Here is a 23384-nt window from a genome sequence, read left to right as displayed (position 1 = left end):
TACACTGTATGGACAGCGACGCAGTGGTGAGGTAGGTAGTGCTGTCGCTTCAAAGCAAGAAGGTCGCTGGTTCTTCCCATGTTTGCGTGGATTTCCTCCGAGGGCTCAGATTTCAAGTCCAAAGACACGTGGTACGGTTGAATTGAGTACGCTAAAGTTGTCCGTAGTGTATGTGTGTGAATGAGAGTGTATGGATGTTAACCAGTGATGGGTTGCAGCTGTAAGGGCATCTGCTGCGTGAAACGTGCTGGATAAGTTGGCTGTTTGTTCGGCTGTGGCGACCCCAGATTAATAAAGGGACTAAGCCGAAAAGAAAATGAATGAATGAATGAATACACTTTATGGAGATACACTGATGTTTAACCTAAGACTTGATTCAAAAAAGTGCGATGAGTATTGGGAAAAATAGACTGAGTATTAGTCTCTCCAGGATTTCGCAAAACTTTTTCAGATTTTTGCAGTCTAAAATGATGGATTTTGCTGCAGCTTTTCTTAAAACTTGTGACAATATTTTGCATTAATTTGCTGTAAAAAAAATACCACCGAAAAAAAAGTCTTTGTTATATGTAAATTTTATTGCTCCAAATTCATACGAATTAGCCACTAAATCAAAAAGTTATGAATTGCCGTGTGTTTGTGTTGGTTTATCAGTGTTTTTTTATAGCCACTAGCTATGTTTCCATCCACATATTTTTATGCGCCATTTGGATATGTGCATAAAAAACGTTAATAGAAACACCAAGATGTAAATAAATCTTCAAAAATGCGCACAAAATACAGATGCGCATAAGAATAAACTTTTTATTTGATTCAAAAAAATGTGCATAAACTACAATTGAAACATGTTTACCGAACAAAATCCAGTATGTACATTAAAAATAGTCATGTGATTTTGTTATCAGAGATCATGTGATGATAAAAATGTGTGTGAATGGACAAACCAGCAGGCCGAGCACATTGTAAAACATCTGAAATGTTGCTTTGGTCATTCTAAAAAGCTTAACCCTTTCAGTTTTAGTGTTATTATATTGTTGATTACCTTCAAAGTGTCTGTGCACCACATGTCTTCAAACACCACCACGTGTTCATCATGTGTCAGCAATGTCTCCTGAGGTGCAAGTAATTTATTAAATGAAAAAAAGATTCATGCAGCTTCTCCTAACGCCGCAAATTCCTTTTTACTTTTAATATTTTGCGCCAGTTAATCAGGAAGTGATGATTTTGATCTTTTTGACTCATTGGATAATAACGCTGCTTTATTTGCACATCTTTAATGTAATATTTCAGTTTTGTGCATACATTTAATTCACATTTATAAAAGGAAACAGCTACTGGCTGTCATAAAACTTTCCTTGCAAATGGAGAAGTGATAAAGCAGCCGGTAATCTCTCTATATTTGTCCCGCTGAGTGGTTTCGGACTGTGCAAATTATACAATTGTTCTGATTAAATGTGCTCCGCTGGTCGTGATTTTAATTAGAGCTGCTCTGGGAGATGCAATAGCAGAAGTGATTCCTCTGGACACTTTTAATCCTACAGTAGCTCTGGTGTACAAGCTGCATTTTCATGCTAAACGACAGGAGCGCTGCGGTCAGATACTGCTGTGTGATTCTTTTTGCTGCATGAATTATTAAAACCTTTATAAAATCGCACCGGAATGACACAGCAGGAAATGCCTCCGGTGATTTATTCTTCCTGTTTAAAGAAGTATCATTGTGTACCAGAAAATGTGAACCTCACTGACACAGATATGTCATATTTCCACCAAACCACAATGTTTTTTTTTTTTTTTTTAAATCTGACCATTATTGTTATCATAATGATTAGTTTGCATTTTAAATTTTTTTTAGACATTTGACATAATTATTTAGTTAGGATCAGATGAGAATCACTATTAAATTCTGTCAGAAGCAAAAACAGATTAATATGATTTTGAACAGATTTGTTGTACTTGTTTGCATTAGTCCAACTTATTAGTTTATGAGTTTTTGTTTTATTTTTAAACCAATTGTGTTTAATGGCCCATTTCCACTGAGTGGTACGGTACGGTTCGGTTTGGTACACTTTTATGGCTATTTCCACTGTCAAAAGATACTTAATCACTCGTTTCCACTGAGAGGTACAGTACGGTACGGGTCAGTACGGGTTACCTTTATCAAGCTTCAGTTTCCACTGCCAAAAGCAACCCAGGCTCATTCTGGAAACGTAGTCCCTCTGACGTTTCTGGAGACCGCGAAATACGTCCCGGGAGGTACTTATTTGTGCAGTTTTTGTTCTCTTATAAAGCGGCCTCCTCCTTCCCTAAACCCAAAAGTTTTTACTGATTGACCCGCTTGCCCGCCTGCCTGCCTGCTCGCTTCCCTAAACCCAAGCAACGATTTACAAAAGCCGTCCAGAAAAAGAAAAGCCCTCGTCTGATTTTGACCACGTTTTGGGATTTCACCACATTCTCACCCTGTTATGAACTCGTTCACTTTATTTTTTGGTTTCTGTCTTTGTCTTACCTGATTTCTGAAATTGCTTTTCCCCGGTCTCGAACCTGGTCGTCGCCGTCGGCCCCCCTTCGGGTCTCTGCTCCGCCAACGTACGCGACGTTTACGGAGCGGCGACACATCGCCCCGTAGAGTTCGCTTAAAAAAATTAAATGTAGCTATACATACCTTTTAAATCGCAGTCTCCAGAAACGTCCGCGACACTACGTTTTCAGAATGAGCTTGGGTTAGCCAAAAGGGTACCTTGCTTTGAGAGAGTTGCTTTGTTCACTAATGAAGTGGATCTAATTGGATTTGCATTGTAAAAATTAAATAAAAGTTTTTAGTCATGATAGTGGAATGAAGTGGAATTTTTACAAAATTCTCAGCAGAAATAGCAAAAAATGTCTGCAGATTCTGTCTGGCCCTATTTATTGGTTACCGATATCGGTCAAAAATTCCACATTGGTGCATCAGTAACTGTGTAAAGCAAAGAAATTGCTTTAACTTTAACCGATGCCTGAAAGGTCAACTATAGGCAGTTATTATACCTGTTACAGTGTTAAGAACGACAATGAGCAGTGTTCAGAATGATGTTTAAAAGACATTAAGGGGAAAATGAATAGGAAAATACTTCTGGAGCCAGCTCTGCTGAAAGGTGTACAACCACTAATGCACTTTATGTAAGTACTACAAAATAAATGAAGTCAAAATGTCCAAATGCATTATGGTAATGAGAGAAACGTCTGCTTCACTTGAATGGAAGAATTGTCAAAACAGTAATAACAGTTTTTGCCATGGAATAGGATATTTTCTGACAATTTTATGACTGAATCTAAACATTGCTTTTTCTTGAAGATACCAGACGATTTGTAGAATCTTATATAACTTTATCAGTTCTATATATTTTATAATTCTATGTGACCCTAGACCACAAAACCAGTCATAAGTGTAATATTTTTGGATATTGAGATTTTAGCATTATCTAAAAGCTGAATAAATAAGCTTTCCATTAATGTATGGCTTGTTGGTAAGTTTGACGGTATTTACAATTAATTGAAAGTCTCGAATCTGAGTGAGAAAATTGTCTAAATGAAGTCCTTAGCAATGCATATTACTAATCCAATAATTTGTTTTAATATGTCTATGGATAGATGTTGTATCAAAGACTAAAGAGTACACAAGACATGTCACTCGTATAGTTTTGAATGGGAAAAAGTTTAACGGTCAACATAGCGAATGAAGCGCCGCCTACTAGTACAGGAGCCAATTATCGACCACTATAATTAAAGTTTTTAAAGATGGCCGCTGAGTGAAATAACATGTCTTAAAGAGACTTTGATTTTATTTACTTTTTTGGTATAAAATAAAATTCAATTATCTTGACTCACACACTGTATTTTTGGCAAATACCCCCCCCCCCCCACCCAAAAAAAAACTTGTTTTGTAATCCAGGGCCGTCTATGTATATGAGTCATAATTCTGCATCAGCATGCATCTTGCATTGTTTATTACTTCAGAAGTAGGCATGGGACGATAACTGTTTTCAAGGCTTACCGAGGTTTGGAAAGATCAAGGTTTTAAAACCGTCAAAATTTCCTGCTGTACCATTTCTATTATATCTGTAAGTTTATGTTACAGAGATACGGCAGAAAAGATATCTAAAAATGGCATTTTAAATTGTGTAGAAATCCGTGTTTTTGAAACAAATGAAGACTTTCAATTAAGAATTTCAAAAGAATTTCAATTATACAGCCTAACATGTTTACTGCTCTAAAATATTTTAAATGTTTCTCAAAATGAGATCTGTCGTGTCCAACAGGGGAAAAAGTGTTCGTTTTTTTACCCAGATATTTAAAAATATATTTATATATTTTAAAAGCGATCTGACGAAGCATTATTTGGAGGACGATAATGTGTAGATCAGCCATGAATGAGGTCGGTGTTGTGATCTCGTTTCCTTTAAGTGCATTTGCGCGGTAGCTCGGGCAACCTGAAAAGATGCCGATTTTGTTTGATTTGAACATTTAGAAACAAAACCTATGAGACGGTTGTCGTTTAGCCTTATTGGTGATTCTAGATATGTAATGTAATCGTAAGCTTAGCTAACAGTTTTGGAGAATCTTATGTTTCCCCATTCAGACAGAATGCCCGAGAATACTGTCCGAGTGGCGTTTCAAAGATGAACGCCAAGTAAAATGACATGTCTTAAAAGGACTTTGATTGTATTTAGACTTTTGGAGTAGATCACTAACTTAATAAAAATCATAATATAAAAATCAATTAGGCAAAAAATTAAATAAAAATAGGCAGTACATTTTTTTTCGTAAAACACCAAGACTTTTACATGTACTTTAAAGGTTGATGTTTAAGAAAATACAAGAGATCACCAACTTAATAAATTCTTTCTCTTTTTTTTCTTTACTGAATTTTACCTTAAATACTTTAAATTTAGACTTTTGGCATAATATAAAAGTCAAGTATATTGACTCATACACTGTAATTTTGGGCTATTCCAAACAGAAATGACTGGTTTTGTGGTCCAGGGTCGTCTATTATAGGAGTCATAATTTTGCATTAGTATGCATCTTACATTTTCAAACACAAAGATGTCATTAGCACTTGTTGGTTTAATACAAATAACACCATTCCTGTCCACAGGCTGTGCTTGTGTCTGATATTCTTACTGCACAATGAAGCGTTCAAGCAGACCGTGTAGAGCAAACCAGAAATGGTGTTGTATGCTCCGAGACCACCCCAAAACAGGCTGATATATTGTTTGACAATAACTCTCACTGAATTATTTAGTAGGCCTCCGAGCAAACGTGAAATGCCACATTTGCATTCGTATTCAGACGTGGTTATTACTTTCCGCTCGCTTAATCTGTTCTGCCATCCACATGTTAGCAAACTAAAAATACAGCTCTTTGAGAAGTTTCCAGAAAAAAAAAGCGTTGTTGTTTTTTTAAAGAGCATGGCATGATGTCTCCTCCTGCATCTGCTGTTGTTATTTGTCAAAACAAATTTGCTGTGAAGAGTTGTGATTACATTTCTGCACATCTAAGCGTGCTTTCATGCAAGGCAAAGTTGTGCATTTTCTGCACGGAGCAACCAGTGATTCATTTTGAATGCATCTTCATTTGTCTGTAATGATTTTTCATGGCAAACAACATTAATCATTGAAGGTCAATATCATTTAGCTTTTTGCTAACGCAACTGGTCTTAATTACATGATGTTTTCTTCTTCTTTGCTTTCGAAGGGCTGTCTCCCTGACCTTAGCACATGGATTTCAAGACTTCAAATGAAGAGGTATGTGGAACAAATAGCCAGTCATTTTTTTAATTTATAAATCACCAGGAAAAATGTGTTTTATTTTTGTATCAAATCAAATCACTTTTATTGTCACATCATAAGCAGCTCGTGTGCTATGATGAGTAAAAAGCTTAGGTGCTGGCTCCAGACAGTACAAAATACAGACAGTGCAAATACAACAGCATACTCCCAAAAAACAGGACAATGTGAAATTGGCAGTGTTGACAGCGATATGTACAATGAATAGATGTACACATAGTTGTAGGCAGTATTGTTTCAAGTATGGATTGGTTAAAGTGCAGTGCATGCTACATATTGATGGTGTGCAGTGAGGGTTATGGAAGAGCCTGTGTGAGGTGTGTTAAGTGTTCATCAGCCTGATAGTTCCTTCAGTCAACTGGTGACCGGATGCTGCGAAATCGTCTGCCTGATGGTAGCAGAGAGAAAAGTCTATGGCTCGGGTGGCTGGAGTCGCTGATGATTCTCTTTGCTTTCCTCATGCACCGCCTGGTGTAGATGTCCTGGAGGGAAGCTCACCTCCTACTACGCGTCCAGCAGTTCGCACAATCCTACGTAGGCCTTTGCGATTGCTGCTGGTGCTGTTTCCATACCAGGTGGTGATACAGCCAGTCAGGATGATCTCCACAGTGCAGTTGTAGATGTGGTGGCTCATTCCACACATCCTGAGATGCCTGAGGAAGAAGAGGCGTTGTTGTTTCTTCCTCAGCACTGCGTCTCCATCAGAAGAGGTCACTAACTTTAATTATTTCGCTTATTTAAAAAAAAAAAAAAGCTTTTTTACTAAATTTGGCCACATATGGCCACAGTCATATCAACCTTCAGCCCAATGCAGGTTACTGAAGCTAAGCAGTGCTGACCAGGGGTGCGTTTTCCAAACAACAACGTAACTCACGGGTGAACTATCATAGTATGATGCATCGGTTGGGAAAAAACGATGTAGTGAAGAGTGTTTCCTAAAACCATTTCTCTGTTACAGATCCATCATTTGTACTACAATAGTTCAAATGTAAAACGCCCATAATGATGCTCTTAACGGGGGGAGTAATAACTTATTTAGAGAAGAACCCCATCATTTCTTTGTGCAAGTTATATTGTTTTACACGCTCACACATTTAAAATAAAATCCAAATAATTGGTAGAAACTAGTGGTCAAAATTAGTGTGTTAACGCATGCGATTAACTTGAAATATTTAACGCTTTAAAAAAAATTAACGCAGTTGCAGTTTTTTTATTTCCTGTTGTGGTCGACGTGTGTTTAACGTGCAAAGAAATATGGATAAGACCAAGGAAGCGCTTTTTGAAGGCAAGTTTCAGTATAAAACAATTATTGACGCATCACCAGGCTCTTCAGCGTTTCATGCTATTTTGGGGGTTTCCTTTTTAACTTTTGACTTCTGTTTTAATGGAATTTGATACCACATGGTGAACGGAAAGAAATACCTCCGCATTTCGTGACTTAGTGTTCCTTTAAGGCAGGGATGTCAAACTCCATTCCTGGAGGGCCGTAGCCCTGCACAGTTTAGTTCCAACCCTGATTAAACACACCTGATCAAACTACTAGAGTCCTTTAGGCTTGTTTGAAACCTACAGGTAAGTGTATTGGAGCTGGGTTGGAACTAAACTGTGCAGGGCTGCGACCCTCCATGAATTGAGTTTGACATCCCTGCTTTAAGGTAATCAAAAATCGCTGCTTATGTGGTAGACTCTTAATAAGAGTATTATCTTAATCATATTAAAATCAGAGTATTGGTGTTTTATGTAAATGTAGTCAGAAAGTGACAGATGATGTCTCGAGTTGTCAGACAGCGCATTCCTCTGCCTTTCAGCATGAGCCCTCAAATGTGTTATTAAGTTTGACGTGTTTCCCCTTACATGCAAGTGTCTGCTTCACATTGTTGTGTCAGAATCCTTGTGAAATACAGTAATACTTTAGAACGCTTAGTGCAAATATGATGAATGCGATCATGCGTGTTGAATTTGAAGGGAGTCACTCCGGCTGCGCTGTCCCGCGCGTGGTGTGTGCGTGTGTGTGTCTCTCTGTGTGTGTATATGCGTGCATGTTTCTTAGCAACAAAACTGCATAAACGTCCGTAGCCACCAAATCGAAAAGTTACGAATTGTCGTGAGATTGCGTTGCACTCTCAGCTCACATCATTCAAAAGAAAAGGTCCACATTGTTCCCCAATAATGTCAACAGACTGGACTGTTTTAGCAACTGACTGAATGTAAAGGAGGACTGAGTAAAACTGTTTCTACTTTATAATTAACGTTCTCAGCTCACAGTAATACAACTTTTCCATAAGTACAACTGTTGGTATTTAATTCTCTATTGTTATTTTAATTTTCCATTTTCCATATCTGTAATGCCTGTATTTTGGCGTTTTTTTTGCAGTCCACTTAGAATCCAACTTGGAAATCATTGTTTTCTTTATTGGCGTTGATTGTTTTGTAATTCAAATAGCACTAACATGCCTGTATTTTTATTTCTGTTATAAATATGGCTGTCAAGCCAGGATCTTGATGGTTTATTGTGGGTATGTTGTTTACATGAAGAAATCTGTGTTACAAGTTAAACAAAAACTCTAATGAACAGTTATATTTTGAATTTAAATAGTATTTGTCTTGCGTTTACATGAATTTTACACTTGAATAGCCAAAATGACAAGTTTCAGTCTTTTAAATGGGATTAACCGCGATTAATCGCTATTAATTTTCAAAAAAGGTGCGATTAATTAGTACATTTTTTAAATCGATTGACAGCACTAGTAAAAACATCTACTTGTTTTCCATTAATGTAAATGACACATATAGAGCCTGTGTTTCCTTTACAAATATTATTGAGAACATTCCATATTTTATTATAAAACATAAAATGACTTACAAAAGCTAACATGTAGTCTAATCTCATATATAAATCATATAAATAAATAAATAATGAGGCTATTTATTAAAAAATTACATTTATTATTTATTAGACAATGAAAAAAATTCTACTTTAATAATAATACTTATAATATTAATAATAATGATGATTATTATTATTGTTGTTATTATTATTATTATTTAAATTTGTATTATTATTAAGTAGGATATTGTTTATTTATTTTTTATTGTTTGAAAAGTCTCCTTTTACAGTTTGACACATACAAACCACTACAGAAATCTTCTAACCAGCAGGCCCATGTCATATACAGTACAGATACTCAATAAATAACTCAATGATACTCAATAATAAATCAAAAGCATTAACGTGTGCTATGTGTTTTGTTTACACAAGCTTTGGAAACGTAACGTAAATTCCGCTTTTAAATAATGGGTCCCATAAAGCTTTCGTCATGAGCCACGGCTGTGTTTAAAATCACATCAATGTTTTCAAAGTGCATCGCGAAGAGAGCGCAATTGTAAACATGAAGATCGCTAAAACTGAACTGTAAAAATAATTTGAAAGCAAATTACACCTAAGAGAGATGACTTTAATGCTTTTCTAAAGTTTGAATTTTAGAATGTTCTAAATGAATAGGGCATAGGGGGATAAGTGGGAATAGAACACAGCCAGGAACTATGTTCCTAACAGCTCCAGAGGTGTAGTTGCAAGTGCTCAAGTTTGCGACGCAGTTTGCGAATGTTCATTGAAACAATGAATTTGTGAAATGGCAAATTAACAAACTATGTTTGTAACGACAGAACTTGGGACCTTGAGAAATGGTCATATACCTGGATGGGAGACCACATGGAAATATTAGGTTGCTGTTGGAAGTGGTGTTAGGTTAAATTGTATTATTTGATGATAATGCTTATTATATTAATTTTTTTTCATGTTTGAAAGTGAAAATGCATCATCACATCAACAACCCATGTCTTACTTTCTACATTGAAACACTGATTCAGATAAAGGGTCCTTGTGTTACTTGTAGCAGACACCTTTCAGCTTTATTTGTTGAGCAAAACTCTATTCAAATAAAGGCCGGGTGAAGCTGTTGAGGGAGGCAGGAATGCATCGATCAAATAAATAGATTTGTTGACTTTCCACAGAGGAACAAAGATGTTAGGTCAAAAACGATTGCTTTAATTCCCCTGTCGGCAGACGAGGAAACAAAGTTATTCAACAGACAACAGATTCACTCTATAGAGCTTCATTCTGGGAAACGCTTGACAGCAATAACTCAGCGTGGCATCAGACTGAGGATTATGATCCATTGGAGAAAATACCCTATTGTGAAATACAATATAAAATATGTTAAGATTTAGGTATCATTTAGATCATATACAGTTGAAGACAAAATGATCATTATTAGTATGTATTATTCAAATGTTGCCCAAGTGATGATTAACAGAGCAAGGACATTTCTCCCAGTATTTCAAATGATCATTTTCTTCTGTAAAATCTTATTTTTACACTGAAATTTGTATAAAAGTTGTATTTTTATGATTGGCTACAGGATAAACCTCTATTGCTAACCCATTTAAGCCTTTAAACTGCACTTTAAGCTGAAGACTTGCAAAATAAGCAGTAAAATATTATGTGCTGTTATGATGGCAAAGACCAAAGAAATCTGTTAGTTATTAAGTCTATTATTTTTAAAAATGCGTTGAAAATAATTTTTGTACTCAACTGTATTTCCTTTCCTTTTCTTATTGCTTATGTACATACATTAAACAGCTCTTGATTTTAAATGGTTAACAGCACCTTCCAGTGGTCAGAAATGTCCTCTTTGTCCATTTCAACACTGATGCGTAAATCAATCCAGAAACTGAAATAATAAAATAATTTATTGTTTTGTTTTTTTAAGTGGAATTCACTTAAACTTAAAACATTTTGCCACCCACACGTTGAGCATACACATACACATAATAATACAGTGTACACATAGAAATTAAGAAGATTAATTTAAGGAATCAATGTTTTTAAAGGGATAGTTCACAAAAATAAAATTCAGAAGATATATTGAAAATATTTATAAACCTGTAACTATTGACATCTATTTACTATTTATTTTACTGAACGCAAAATATTAACATTCTTCAAAATGTCTTTGCCTTCAGCAAAACAATAGAAACAAAAGGGTGAGTAAATGATAAACAGAATGGTCTTTTTTTTGTCCTATCCATTTAAAATGAAAATGTATAAAACTTGTTTTTAATTAAGTCCTGCAGGTGCAGTGGTTAAAACATTGTAATTATTTGGTAGACATGCTTGCAAACAAATAGGCAGGCTCATGACAGGATATTTCCTTATAAATAGGCAATGTAGACAGAAGTTGCTTTTAAAAGCAATATATAACAGTCTTGCGCTGCTAAAAGTATCTTCAAAGTGGTATTTAGGCCCAATCCCAATTCTATTTTTGTTTTCTCCTTACTTCCGGGTTCAGCAATCCTGCCATTGTTGCTGGTGTATTCTGGGAAATTTTCTTACCCCTTGGTTTCGAGTGTTGTCCTGAAAAATCTTCGGTCGAAGGGCTATTCACCTCTTCCCCTTAGCCCTATGCTTTCAAGCTAAAGAGAACTGGGACACCCCTACCACTTGGCGTGAATGCGCAAAACGAGGGGTAAGGGGAAGGGCTAATGGGTAGAATTAGGATTAGGCCTTACTGTAGTTACTTTTTAAAGAAAGTAATGTATTGGGTTACGATTGCATTAGTTGATTTTTTTTTCTGAGCCCATGCTGCTTACTTGTTAATAATATCATACAATATAAATATAATATACAATATGTTACGTTATTTAGATTAGTTTGTTTCTTTGTTTGTTTGTTTTTTACACCAAAAGTAAAGTGTGCAGTGAATAATCCTCAAGCTGAAGGAAATGTGAATTCATGTTTGTAAATGTGAGGGCACAGCTCAAACAACACGCTGTAAAGAAATGCTGGATTCCACACAATTCTTTTTATGTTGTCCCAGCACAAATCAATGAAGTTAACTTAATTGCTTTTACAACTATAAGTGGATTGAACATAAAACAATGAAGTTGTCCCAAAAAAAACATAAGAATTGTGGTGTTCTAACTTATTTTAAATAAGTAAAATTTAACCAGCATTAAGTATTAGCATTGGATATCTCTGTATTTGCAGTGTATATTCATTTTAGGGCGATTGAAGAATACTGGATGTATGTAAATATACATATCTATCTATCTATCTATCTATCTATCTATCTATCTATCTATCTATCTATCTATCTATCTATCTATCTATCTATCTATCTATCTATCTATCTATCTATCTATATATATATCATCTATCTATCTATCTATCTATCTATCTATCTATCTATCTATCTATCTATCTATCTATCTATCTATCTATCTATCTATCTATCTATATATCATCTATCTATCTATCTATCTATCTATCTATCTATCTATCTATCTATCTATCTATCTATCTATCTATCTATCTATCTATCTATCTATCTATCTATCTATCTATCTATCATCTGTCTATCTATCTATCATCTATCTATCTATCTATCTATCTATCTATCTATCTATCTATCTATCTATCTATCTATCTATCTATCTATCTATCTATCTATCTATCTATCTATCTATCTATCTATCATCTGTCTATCTATCTATCTATCTATCTATCTATCTATCTATCTATCTATCTATCTATCTATCTATCTATCTATCTATCTATCTATCTATCTATCTATCTATCTATCTATCTATCTATCTATCTATACATATATATATATATATATATATATATATATATATATATATATATATATATATATATATATATATATATATATATATATATATATATATATATATATATATATATATTGTCAGATCCTGTGTTCCATGTGTTCGTCATGTGACCTTCCCCATGTGATCTTCCTCAGGTTTTCAATCTCCATGTATGTTTGTTTTCATCATGTGACCCTTTAGTTCTAGCTCCCGCCATGTGCTAATGTTCATCACTTCCACCTGTGTCTCACCCCTGTTTGTAATCAGTTCAATCATCCTCTGTGTATTTATATCCCGTAAGCTTTAACCACACTGCACATTTCTCCCGATAGACTTCTATTCATACACACGCGAATGTGTCAGACCAGAAACGCAAGGTTGTGTGTCAAGTTTTGCAGATCGCTGCCTTGGAACGTTCAAGCTTGGTGAACTCTGACCTGCAAAATCGCATCACTTGACTGCGTGAGACCAATCGATGATCAAAACATGACCTCTCTGGACAGAAGTTTAAAATATGGACCAATCACTCACTTTATTAGTGTCAAATCGTCTTGTTTAATCCCGCCCCTTTTTTGCAGCAGCTTTGTGACCGCAGCTTTAGTTTGGTTTAGTCTTGGTCCGGTATTCTCTCAGTTGTGCTTTGTCGTCACCCCACGTCGTTCCTGTGTTTCCTGTGTTATTGGCGGTTCATTCCGCTGTGGCGACACCGGATGAATAAAGGGACTAAGCTGAAGGAAAATTAATGAATGAAAAAGTAATTTACTAGTTACTTGCAAAAAAGTAATTACATAATGTGTACTTATTATTGAGAATTATCAAGAAAACACACCTTAGACACCTTAGAAAACAACTGACACCTTAACCAACACTTGCAGCAGTTTTTGCACATTTTCACCTGACACATTTGTACAATTTTTCAAAAAAATAAAAATAAAAAAATACCTCGTGCATTTATGTAGTGTGTTTCAAGAGAGCACATTTCATGAGTGGGCTTGACAAACCACCTGTTGAAACTCTATCTTTCTCTCTTTCTCTCTCTCTTCCTCTCTTTCTCTCTTTCTCTCTCTCTCTCTCTCACTCTCTCTCTCGTCTTCTCGGCGTTTACTATACAAAAACCCTCTTCCAAAAAGGTCTGGAGATTTGCAATGGCAAATTTTGCACTGTTCTTTGCCAACAAGAGTGTTTCTGTTTAAATGCAATCTTTCAGATTCTTCTTACTGTCCTGTGTGTAAAAAACTTGATGTTTTTCATGTTTTTTATGAATGTCGTAAATTATTGCCATTTTTAATATGTTTAAGAGGATTTTTAGCAGGTTAGGACTTAATTTTACAAATGCAATGTTTATTTATGGTCACAAGTACTCTTTTAAAAAAAAAAGAGATTTGTACTTTTTCCAACTTTCTATTCGGCCAAGCAAAATTAGCTATCTGGAAGGCATACAGAGCTGACTTAGAAGATCAGAAAGTTAATGTAATTATTTTGTTTAAAGCTTTTGTAGAATCAAGAATTCGTTTAGAACATGAATATTATCGAATGAACAATGACGAATTGAGTTTGAAAGAAAATGGTGCATTAACAAGGGTTTTGTATTTGTGGAAGACAACAATATTTCTTTTGACTGGGAATAAGATAAAAAAAACTTTTGTTTATGGTTTTATGAATGATATTGTTTTTAAATTGTATATACTGTGTATACTGTATATACTCTCTCTCTCTCTCTCTCTCTCTCTCATGACTAAATGTAAATGTGCTTGCATTGTTTTTACCCTAACACTGCAAATATACACCAATTATAACAACAAACTGATTTTGAAGGAGAATCCAATTTTCTCTTGTGCTCTAGAAACACAGCTGGCGTTAATCGTGAATTATTGTGAAAATGACATTGGCCGATTTGACCGATTCCTCACAGGCAAATTACATCAACTCAAATCAATATTTAACTCCATGCATTTACTTAATCGGTGGCCTCGATCACTTTTGCTTGGATTTATTCTGTGATAATTACAGATTCACTGTGCTTTACGTCCTATGCATCATCATCTATCGCCTACCGAAAGATATTGATCGTCCGCTCGACTGTTCTGGTTTGTTTCCCCCCCAGTATGTTAAAATTCAAGACGTTCAGCGGGTCCTGCATTATACTGATGCGCTTTGGGATGGGATGCAGGACTACTATGAATGCAGAGAGCACAGATTTAATAGCTTTTGGGCTGAGAAATGGGGACACGGACGAGCGCTTATGTGTGGAAGATTAATGAGCGCTCCGAGGAAGAAAGTCTCGTGTATGTAGACAGAGGTGTTGCTATCTGTTTACAAACACAGCTGTGCTTTTTTTAAATATGAAGTAAACACAATGTTGTCAGCTTTTTTTTGTACAAAAATATATTTTAAATGACAATAGAATTCTTTCTCTGTGCGTTTTTTGGGGTTTTTATTTAATATGAAGTGCAAGGTTCAATAAACTGTGGTTAACTTAATTTTTATTTTTTTTTTACAGAGGAACAAAGATGTTAGGTCAAAAACGATTGCTTTAATTCCCCTGTCTGCAGGCGAGGAAACAAAGTTATTCAACAGACAACAGATTCACTCTATAGAACACGGATGTCAAACACTAGCTCGATTCGCATACTATCCATCGTAAATAGTATTTGAAGATAGAATTAATATGTCCCAAATCATAGTATGTTGAAAAGAGTTTGCTAAAGGTTCCTGGACGGTTTACTAATTCTGGTAAAAATTCGAAGTGTTGAAACGTCCAAACTCTAACCACTGATATTGGCCACAGTACATTGCGTGTTGGACATGAATTCAATTAGAACTACAAATGTGGGTGAAAAGTGTAAATAAACTACAAACATGATGCACAAATGATGCAACAAGATAGCCAAAAAGCCATAGAAAACCATAGAAAAATAGATTTTATGTGTTTGGGTGTTTTTATTTTAATATGAAGCACAAGATTCAACTCAATGTGGTCAGCTTTTCTCTTTCTTTTTTTTTTTAGTAGAAAATATATTTTAAATGACGCCAGAATCATGTTTAGGTGAATGGTTTGTTTGTTTTTTTATTTTAATATGAAGCACAAGATTCAACACAATGTGGTCAGCTTTTCTCTTTTTTTATATTTTGTAATAATAATAATAATAATATACATTATAAATGCTGTTACAATTGTGTTTGGATGTTTTTTGTGTGTGTGTGTGTGTGTGTGTGTGTGGGGTGGGGGGTATGGTTATATGAAGCACAAGATTCAACATAATGTGGTCAACTTTTTTTCGTTCTTTTATTTTTTTGTTGGAAAAAGACATTTTAAATGATGTCAGAATTATGTTTGGGTGTTTTTTTTATTATTTCACGTGAAGCACAAGATTCAACACAATGTGGTCAGCTTTTCTCTTTCTTTTATTTTAGTAGAAAATATATTTTAAATGACGCCAGAATCATGTTTAGGTGGTTTGTTTGGTTTTTTATTTTAATATGAAGCACAAGATTCAACACAATGTGGTCAGCTTTTCTCTTTTTTATATTTTGTAATAATAATAATAATAATTACATTATAAATGCTGTTACAATTGTGTTTGGATGTTTTTTGTGTGTGTGTGTGTGTGGGGTGGGGGGGTATGGTTAAATGAAGCACAAGATTCAACATAATGTGGTCAACTTTTTTTCTTTCTTTTATTTTTTGTAAGAAAAGTACATTTTAAATAATGTCAGATTTATGTTTGGGTGTTTTTTTATTATTTCACGTGAAGCACAAGATTTAACACAATGTGGTCAGCTTTTCTCTTTCTTTTATTTTAGTAGAAAATATATTTTATATGTTGCCAGAATCATGTTTAGGTGGTTTGTTTGTTTTTTTATTTTAATATGAAGCACAAGATTCAACACAATGTGGTCAGCTTTTCTCTTTTTTATATTTTGTAAAAAAAAAAAAAAAAAGTACATTATAATTGCTGTAACAATTGTGTTTGGATGTTTTGTGTGTGTGTGTGTGGGGTGGGGGGTATGGTTATATGAAGCACAAGATTCAACACAATGTGGTCAACTTTTTTTCTTTCTTTTATTTTTTGTAAGAAAAGTACATTTTAAATGATGTCAGATTTATGTTTAGGTGTTTTTTTTTATTATTTCATGTGAAGCACAAGATTCATGATAATGTGGTCAGCTTTTCTCTTTCTTTTATCTTAGTAGAAAATGTATTTTAATTGACGTTAGAATTATGTTTGGCTGTTTTTTGTTTTTATTTTTAATATGAAGCGCAGGATTCAGCACAAAGGGGTCAGCTTTTCTTTTTTATTTTTAGTAAAATGTACATTTTAAACATTTATTTGGTCAGCTTTTTCTGTTTCTTTATATTTCTTAATATATTTTAAATCTCGTTAGAATTATGTTTGGCTGTTTTTTTTGTTTGTTTTTGTTTTTAAATATGAAGCGCAAGATTCAACACAATGTGGTCAGCTTTTTTCTTTCTTTTATTTTTAGTGAAATGTACATTTTAAATGACATAAGAATTCTGTTTGGCTGTTTTTTTGTTTTGTTGTTTAATATGAAGCGCAGGATTCAGCACAATGTGGTCAGCTTTTTTCTTTTTCCAGTAGAAAAGCATATTTTTAATGACGTTAGAATTATGTTTGGGTGTTTTTATTTTAGAGCTTCATGTAATTTAACTTGACAATGATGTTGACGGCGTTTCTTGCAAATTACCGGCAAATTAATGCAATTTTCCCGACGGTAATTGTACTTCTGCAATAGACAAAGTCCATGTCAGAGCATATTTTGAGTGAAAGTCTCAAGGGTACACTAAAAATGGCTGACATTTTACTTCCATGGCAACAGAATCAAGCATGTGTCCTAGCAACTGAAGTTATGGAATAAATTTTATCCTGGTGTAAAGTATTTGACTGACTTTGCAAGAAAGCGCAGTGATGCAGATGCCCAGACTCGACAGAAAAATCCACATCTCTTCTTTTTTTTATGAGCGCAGCTGCTTACTAACCAATTTGGCCATCATAGGAACTGGTTTTAACACAACTGGGCCCTGGAGACTATTTTTGTTTATATATATATATAAATTTACAGGATATATATAATGCTGACAAGTGGAAATGCAGACAATATGTTGCATACAGCATTTTAAAGTAGAGAGTTGAATTGAATTAATATGATATTAGGGGGGATAACATATTTGTGGCATTATTAAATATGCATCGAGAAACATTTTTAAACGGTTTACAGATGCACTTAGACTTGTCTGAATTACAAGACGTTTTTAGGAAGGCTGGAATATGTTTACATGTCTGAATAGAAGTCACTAAATAATAATGTGATTTTAAATATTTATCAGGTTTGATAGGATGTTGTAGATACACCTAATGGTGTTAATGCAAGAGATTTCACTGTGAATCTATTACTGGGGTTGGTTTTCAAAATAACCGTTTTAATATATGACAAATGAGGTGTTATTTCTTTAGTTAAGATGTGATTTTGTTAGACAAGAGCAGAAAGTGTAAAATAATTACTTTAAATTGTGTGAGAATTGGCTAATGAAAAATGCACTGTAAGAATATGTGGCCAATTGGTTATTATCACAATTTAACTCCATTCATTTATTCATTTTCCTTTGGCTTAGTCTCTGATTTATCAGAGGTCACCACAGTGGAATGAACCACCAACTATTCCAGCATATGTTGTACGCAGCGGATGCCCTTGTGGCCGTAACCCGGTACTGGGAAACACTCATATACTCTTACATTCACTGCAGCCAATTTAGTTTGTTCTAATCACCCATAGCGCATGTCTTTGGACTGTGGGGGAAACCAGAGCACCTGCAAACCACTTCCAACACAGGGAGAGCATGCAAACTTCACACAGAAACACCAACTGACCCAGTCGGGACTCGAACCAGCAACTGCTAACCACTGAGCCACTCTGCCACCCCGAAAATGTAACTTATTAAAATGAATTAACTTACAGTTGAAGTCAGAAATATTAGCGCCCCCCCCCCCCCCCCCTGAATTATTAGCGCCTCTGTTTATTTTTCCCCCAATTTCTGTTAAACAGAGAGATTTTTTTCAACAAATTTTTAAACAATAGTTTTGACTCATTTCTAATAACTGATTTGTTTCATCTTTGCCATGATGACAGTATTTGACTAGATATTTTTCAAGACATTTAAAGGCTAACTAGGTTAATAAGGTGAACTAGGCAGGTTAGAGTAATTAGGCAAGTTATTGTATAACGATGGTTTGTTCTGTAGACTCAAGAAAAAAATTAGCTTAACGGGGCTAATAATTTTGACCTTAAAATGGTGTTTAAAAAATGAAAAACTGCTTTTATTCTAGCCGAAATAAAACAAATAAGACTTTCTCCAGAAGAAAAAATATTATCATACTGTGAAAATTTCTTGCTCTGTTAAACATCATTTGGGAAATACTTAAAAAAGAGAAAAATATTCAAAGGGGGGCTAATAATTCTGACTTCACCTGTATATATGAGATTCAAAGTCAGTTTAATGTAATACAGGTTAATTTGATTCACCATTTTATATGATAAAGTTACTATTTTAGTTTCTAGTGATATACAGGGCAAGACGGAGTCTGCAGGACTTTTGCTGCGCGGAATTTTGAAATAAAATCTGCGGATTTATGTTGAATGACAGAACTAATAACTTAATAACATAATACAAATACAATAAAACGTTAACTGAAGGTTAACAATGCAAATCCAGTTGTGTAATTTCTAGTTTGGTAAACAAAGCTCCAGTGAGTCTCTCATGTAATATTTGAGTCATAAAATATTACTTTACAAACTGTATTGTAACTGTATTTTTAAATTAAATTCTTACTTTCATTGTTTTTGTAATTATCAAAACTTTTTTTTTTTTTTACATTTTTTTAGCAAGATGCTAATGGTCTAATCTGATTCAATGATTTATGCTACGCTAGCTGAGCTAAAAGTACTCCTGGAAGATCGGATGAATGGATTCAAAAATAGTAATAGGCTTATTTTTAAAGTCTCCTAGAGTTAATATTTTTGAATCCATTCAGCCGATCTCCAGATCTGGCGGGAGCACTTTTAGCTTAGCTTAGATTAGCATAAACCAGGGGTCACCAAACTTGTTCCTGGAGGTCCGGTGTCCTGCAGATTTTAGCTCAAACCCTAATCAAACACACCTGAACAAGCTAATCAAGCTCTTACTAGGTATACTTGAAACATCCAGGCAGGTGTGTTGAGGCAAGATGGAGCTAAAACTTCCAGGGACACCGGCCCTCCAAGACCAGGATTGGTGACCCCTGGCATAAACCATTGAATCAGATTAGACCATTAGCAGCTTGCTCAAACAAATCTTTAAAAAAAGTGTCCTGTCAGAGGCTTAAATGTGGCTCAATATGTATTCTCTGTTCGTCACTTCTGTTGATAAATGTCGGAGAAAAAATTACAGAACAGTCATGTAGCCGTAAGAACTGCCTTGTAGGATGTAATTTTCAGCAATAAAACGTTCGTGCCTTACAGTAATCATTTAAAGTAAAACAGATAGGAGGAAAATTGTAGTCTTTAAATAGCACTTTAGTTTGGGTGTTTTTTTTATTCTGAGAACTCTCAGTTTTGGCCCTGTGGACGTGAAGGAAATCATTTCTCTGTTATCACATGTTATACTCGCTTATTTAGTTAATTTGCCCACTAAAATATCCAAATACGTACATGCTTGTGAGAAAAATTCAGTCATTTTTGAAAGATGTGAACATTTCTGTCACATATTAAGTTACATTTTGTGTTTAATAGCAATTTAGATAAAAGTTAATATAGTTAATCGTGGTATATATAGGACTTTTAGTGTAACAATTCCTGTGTTTTTGCTAACACTGTAAATGCAAGATTCCACACTACACTGTAAAATTGGCTGTTATCTCAACACTGTAAAAATGCTACAGTAAAAATCCGTAACATGGTTAAATACGGCGAATACCCGTAAATTGACTTTCCCATAATTCCCAGCATGGCACATCACTTTTTATGCTTTTGTTGACATAAATATGATCTTTTTAGTTGTTTCCCCATCAGTCATGTACATTAGGGATTTATGTTATATCTAATATTGATAAACAATGTTTATTTCATGACTTTAATTTTATGGGTGTTACTGTACTTGTGTTTAGTAGCTGTGTGAATGACACTGAGCACCTTATTTACACTGATACACTTTTCTGCTTGTGGGAAAAGTTGTTTGTGATGAGAATTGGTTCATTATGCAACTTTCTCATCACCAACTGCATATGACTGTGTTAACTTTTGTAACTAAAGATGTGTAGATGTTTGTAAAGACATATTACCTCTATAAATTAATGAAATACAGTATATTACTGTAAAAAATAGAAATTACTTTTACGGTTTGTACAGTATTTTTAAAGGTGAAATACTGGCAACTAGTGATGTGCGATACCACTGATTTCCTATCCGATCCGATACCAAGTAAAATGAAGACGAGTATCGGCGATATTAATCCGATTCAAATACAGCCCAAAAATCACTGTTTGGGAAATTAAAGTAACAAGTAGTATACTTAAAAGTGTCTCTTTATACTGAATACGAGTCATATTACAGGTTATTCTTGTTTATTGTTAGAGAATTATCATACAAAAAAGCCAACTTACATATTTATAGACGGCATCTGAGCTTGTATCACTTAAAACGCCTGCTTGAACATCTTAAAAAACATTCACACTTCTACATTTAGTGGCATGTTAATCCGGTTCTCATGAAAGTGTTTTGAACCTTTTTTCGCTGTTTTTTCATTGTCACAATAAACCCAAGACCCCTTATTCAGCCACATCGCCACATTTTCTCCCTTTGTACCTGGATGATGCCTGCCTGCTGCACCTAAGGACTCTGAAAGCGATGTCTGTCTAGCCCTAGCAGCACCTGTACCTCCTTTCCTCCTCGTCTGACCACTTGGTCATGACGTTGTCATATTCTGTCTTGTGATTTCTATGTAGATGTTTGATTAGGTTTGTAGTATTAGTACATCTCTGTTTTATTATACGTGTCACAAACCGCATCGTTTGAGTTTATGGAAGTAAAGTAGCTCCTCACATAACTTTGCATGTGCCAGGCCAGCGGACTGAGTGACTAGCTAGCGTGCTCTGTAGTTGTACAGTGCCGTATTACGCACATGACTTTGCAGGCGGAAGAACAAGTAGTCCGACTAAGTTGGTATTAATCAGAGAAACTAGGGTAATTGTGGGTACTTTCCGCTGTATTTCTACTTCCAATAAAATACATATTTGCTCTAAATGATTGAAATATCGATATTTTGATAAGATAATCGATTCTAGAATGTACAAAGCTATTATCGGAGACATCGATATTTCAGTATCGATCCGCACATTACTACTGGCAACCGTAGCTGCCGTTTTTTTTTTTTTTACCGTAAATTTTGCGTATTTATTTTTTACAGTGTATTCATTCATGTTGTCCCAACACAAATCAAGTTAACTTAATCTAAAACAAATGTAAGTGGATTTAACATAAAATAATTAAGTTGTCCCAAAAAATACTCAAGAATTGTGTTGTTTCTGGTCATTTTAAATCATTTAGTTAAGTGTGTGTTAGCAACAAAACAGCGATTAATGCGAATAAAGTCCTAATGTATGTATATCACGTTTAACTATAATAACCTTTGTCTAACTTACTATTAAACACAAAGGGCTCTATTTTGACGGTCCATGTGCAGAGCGCAAAACGCAGGGCGCAAACGCTTTCAGGGCGTGTCAGAACGCATTTTTGCTAGTTTAAGGACGGTAAAATCCGCTTGGCGCATAGTCTAAAAGGGTTGAGTTTATTTTCTTAATGAGTTATAGGTGTGTTTTGAGAATAAACCAATTAGAGTCTCATCTCCCATTCCCTTTAAGAGTCAGCTGCGTCGTGCCAAGAGCGCATTCGCTATTTACAGGACTTAAAGTAAGTCTAAGTGGAAAAAATGAGCATTTCACTAGCAAACAGTTATTAGTTAACAGTTTTTTTTTTTTTTTTTTTTTACAGAAAACTGTTAAACAGAGCATCTACTGCGTGAGAATAAGAGATAATGGATCTACTTTCACTTTGGCTCTTGGATAGGGAAACCTTTATGCACAGACATCAATTAGCCTATAAATAATTAATTTTGTTTGTTAAGCGCAAAGATTTGTTTCAAAACTATTTCTAAATTCAGTTCTAATTTCCAGCAAACGAATAAATGAACAATAATAACGACGTGTGTTCAAAAACCTGAGTTATATCCTAAAACACATGCTTTGCCCCATATGGTCTAAAACCTCACAGGTGGGCAAATCTAAGCTTGTTTTTAATAAAACAAATATAAATATGGATATAATAAATAATACTGCTAATAATAATAACATTATACAAAAGCAAATTGTTATGAATGAACTGAAAAAGCCTCCCGAGATGAAGAAGACATAAAAGCAGTGATTTTTCATATTTATGTAGGCTAGAAAATAATATGTTTTGTAATATTTTAATCCTTTATATTTATATTCTTTATCTATTCTTATTATATACTATATAAATGCTTAATATGAAATTTTTTTCATATGTAAAGATATTTGCCTATTGCTCTCTTGTGTGTATTAAGCAGTGTGTAAGCGAGGCGCAGCTCTGCGCCGGAGTTTAGACCGGGTTTGTTTTGGTCTAATGAAAAATCGCACATGAGCGCTAATGCATTTGCTATTTAAACAGCGTAGCGCAACGCCTTAAAATGACTCTTGCGCCAAGCTGAAACTACCAAAAGACTATTGCGCCTCGCCTTACGCTACATTGCGCCGGGTGTATAATAGGGCCCAAAATGTCATTTAATATGTGACAGAAATGTTCACATCTTTCAAAAAT

At 34.6% G+C, this 23384-nt stretch overlaps 1 protein-coding gene across 3 annotated transcripts in view; it reads left to right on the top strand.

The window, feature by feature from the left end:
* Positions 1–23384, top strand: part of sntg1 (syntrophin, gamma 1) — a 169979-nt gene that overhangs the window by 59316 nt on the left and 87279 nt on the right. For all 3 annotated transcript variants that reach the window (XM_073941012.1, XM_002666692.8, XM_068217249.2), the window contains exon 3: positions 5731–5780. In XM_073941012.1, the coding sequence (XP_073797113.1) occupies positions 5754–5780 (27 nt within the window). In that variant the 5' untranslated portion in view covers positions 5731–5753. The remainder of the gene's footprint in view (positions 1–5730; positions 5781–23384) is intronic.

Source organism: Danio rerio, chromosome 24 (assembly GCF_049306965.1).
Source record: "Danio rerio strain Tuebingen ecotype United States chromosome 24, GRCz12tu, whole genome shotgun sequence".
NCBI lineage: Eukaryota > Metazoa > Chordata > Actinopteri > Cypriniformes > Danionidae > Danio > Danio rerio.
Note: the sequence above shows the minus strand (reverse complement) of the source record. Positions and strands in the feature narration are given on the sequence as shown.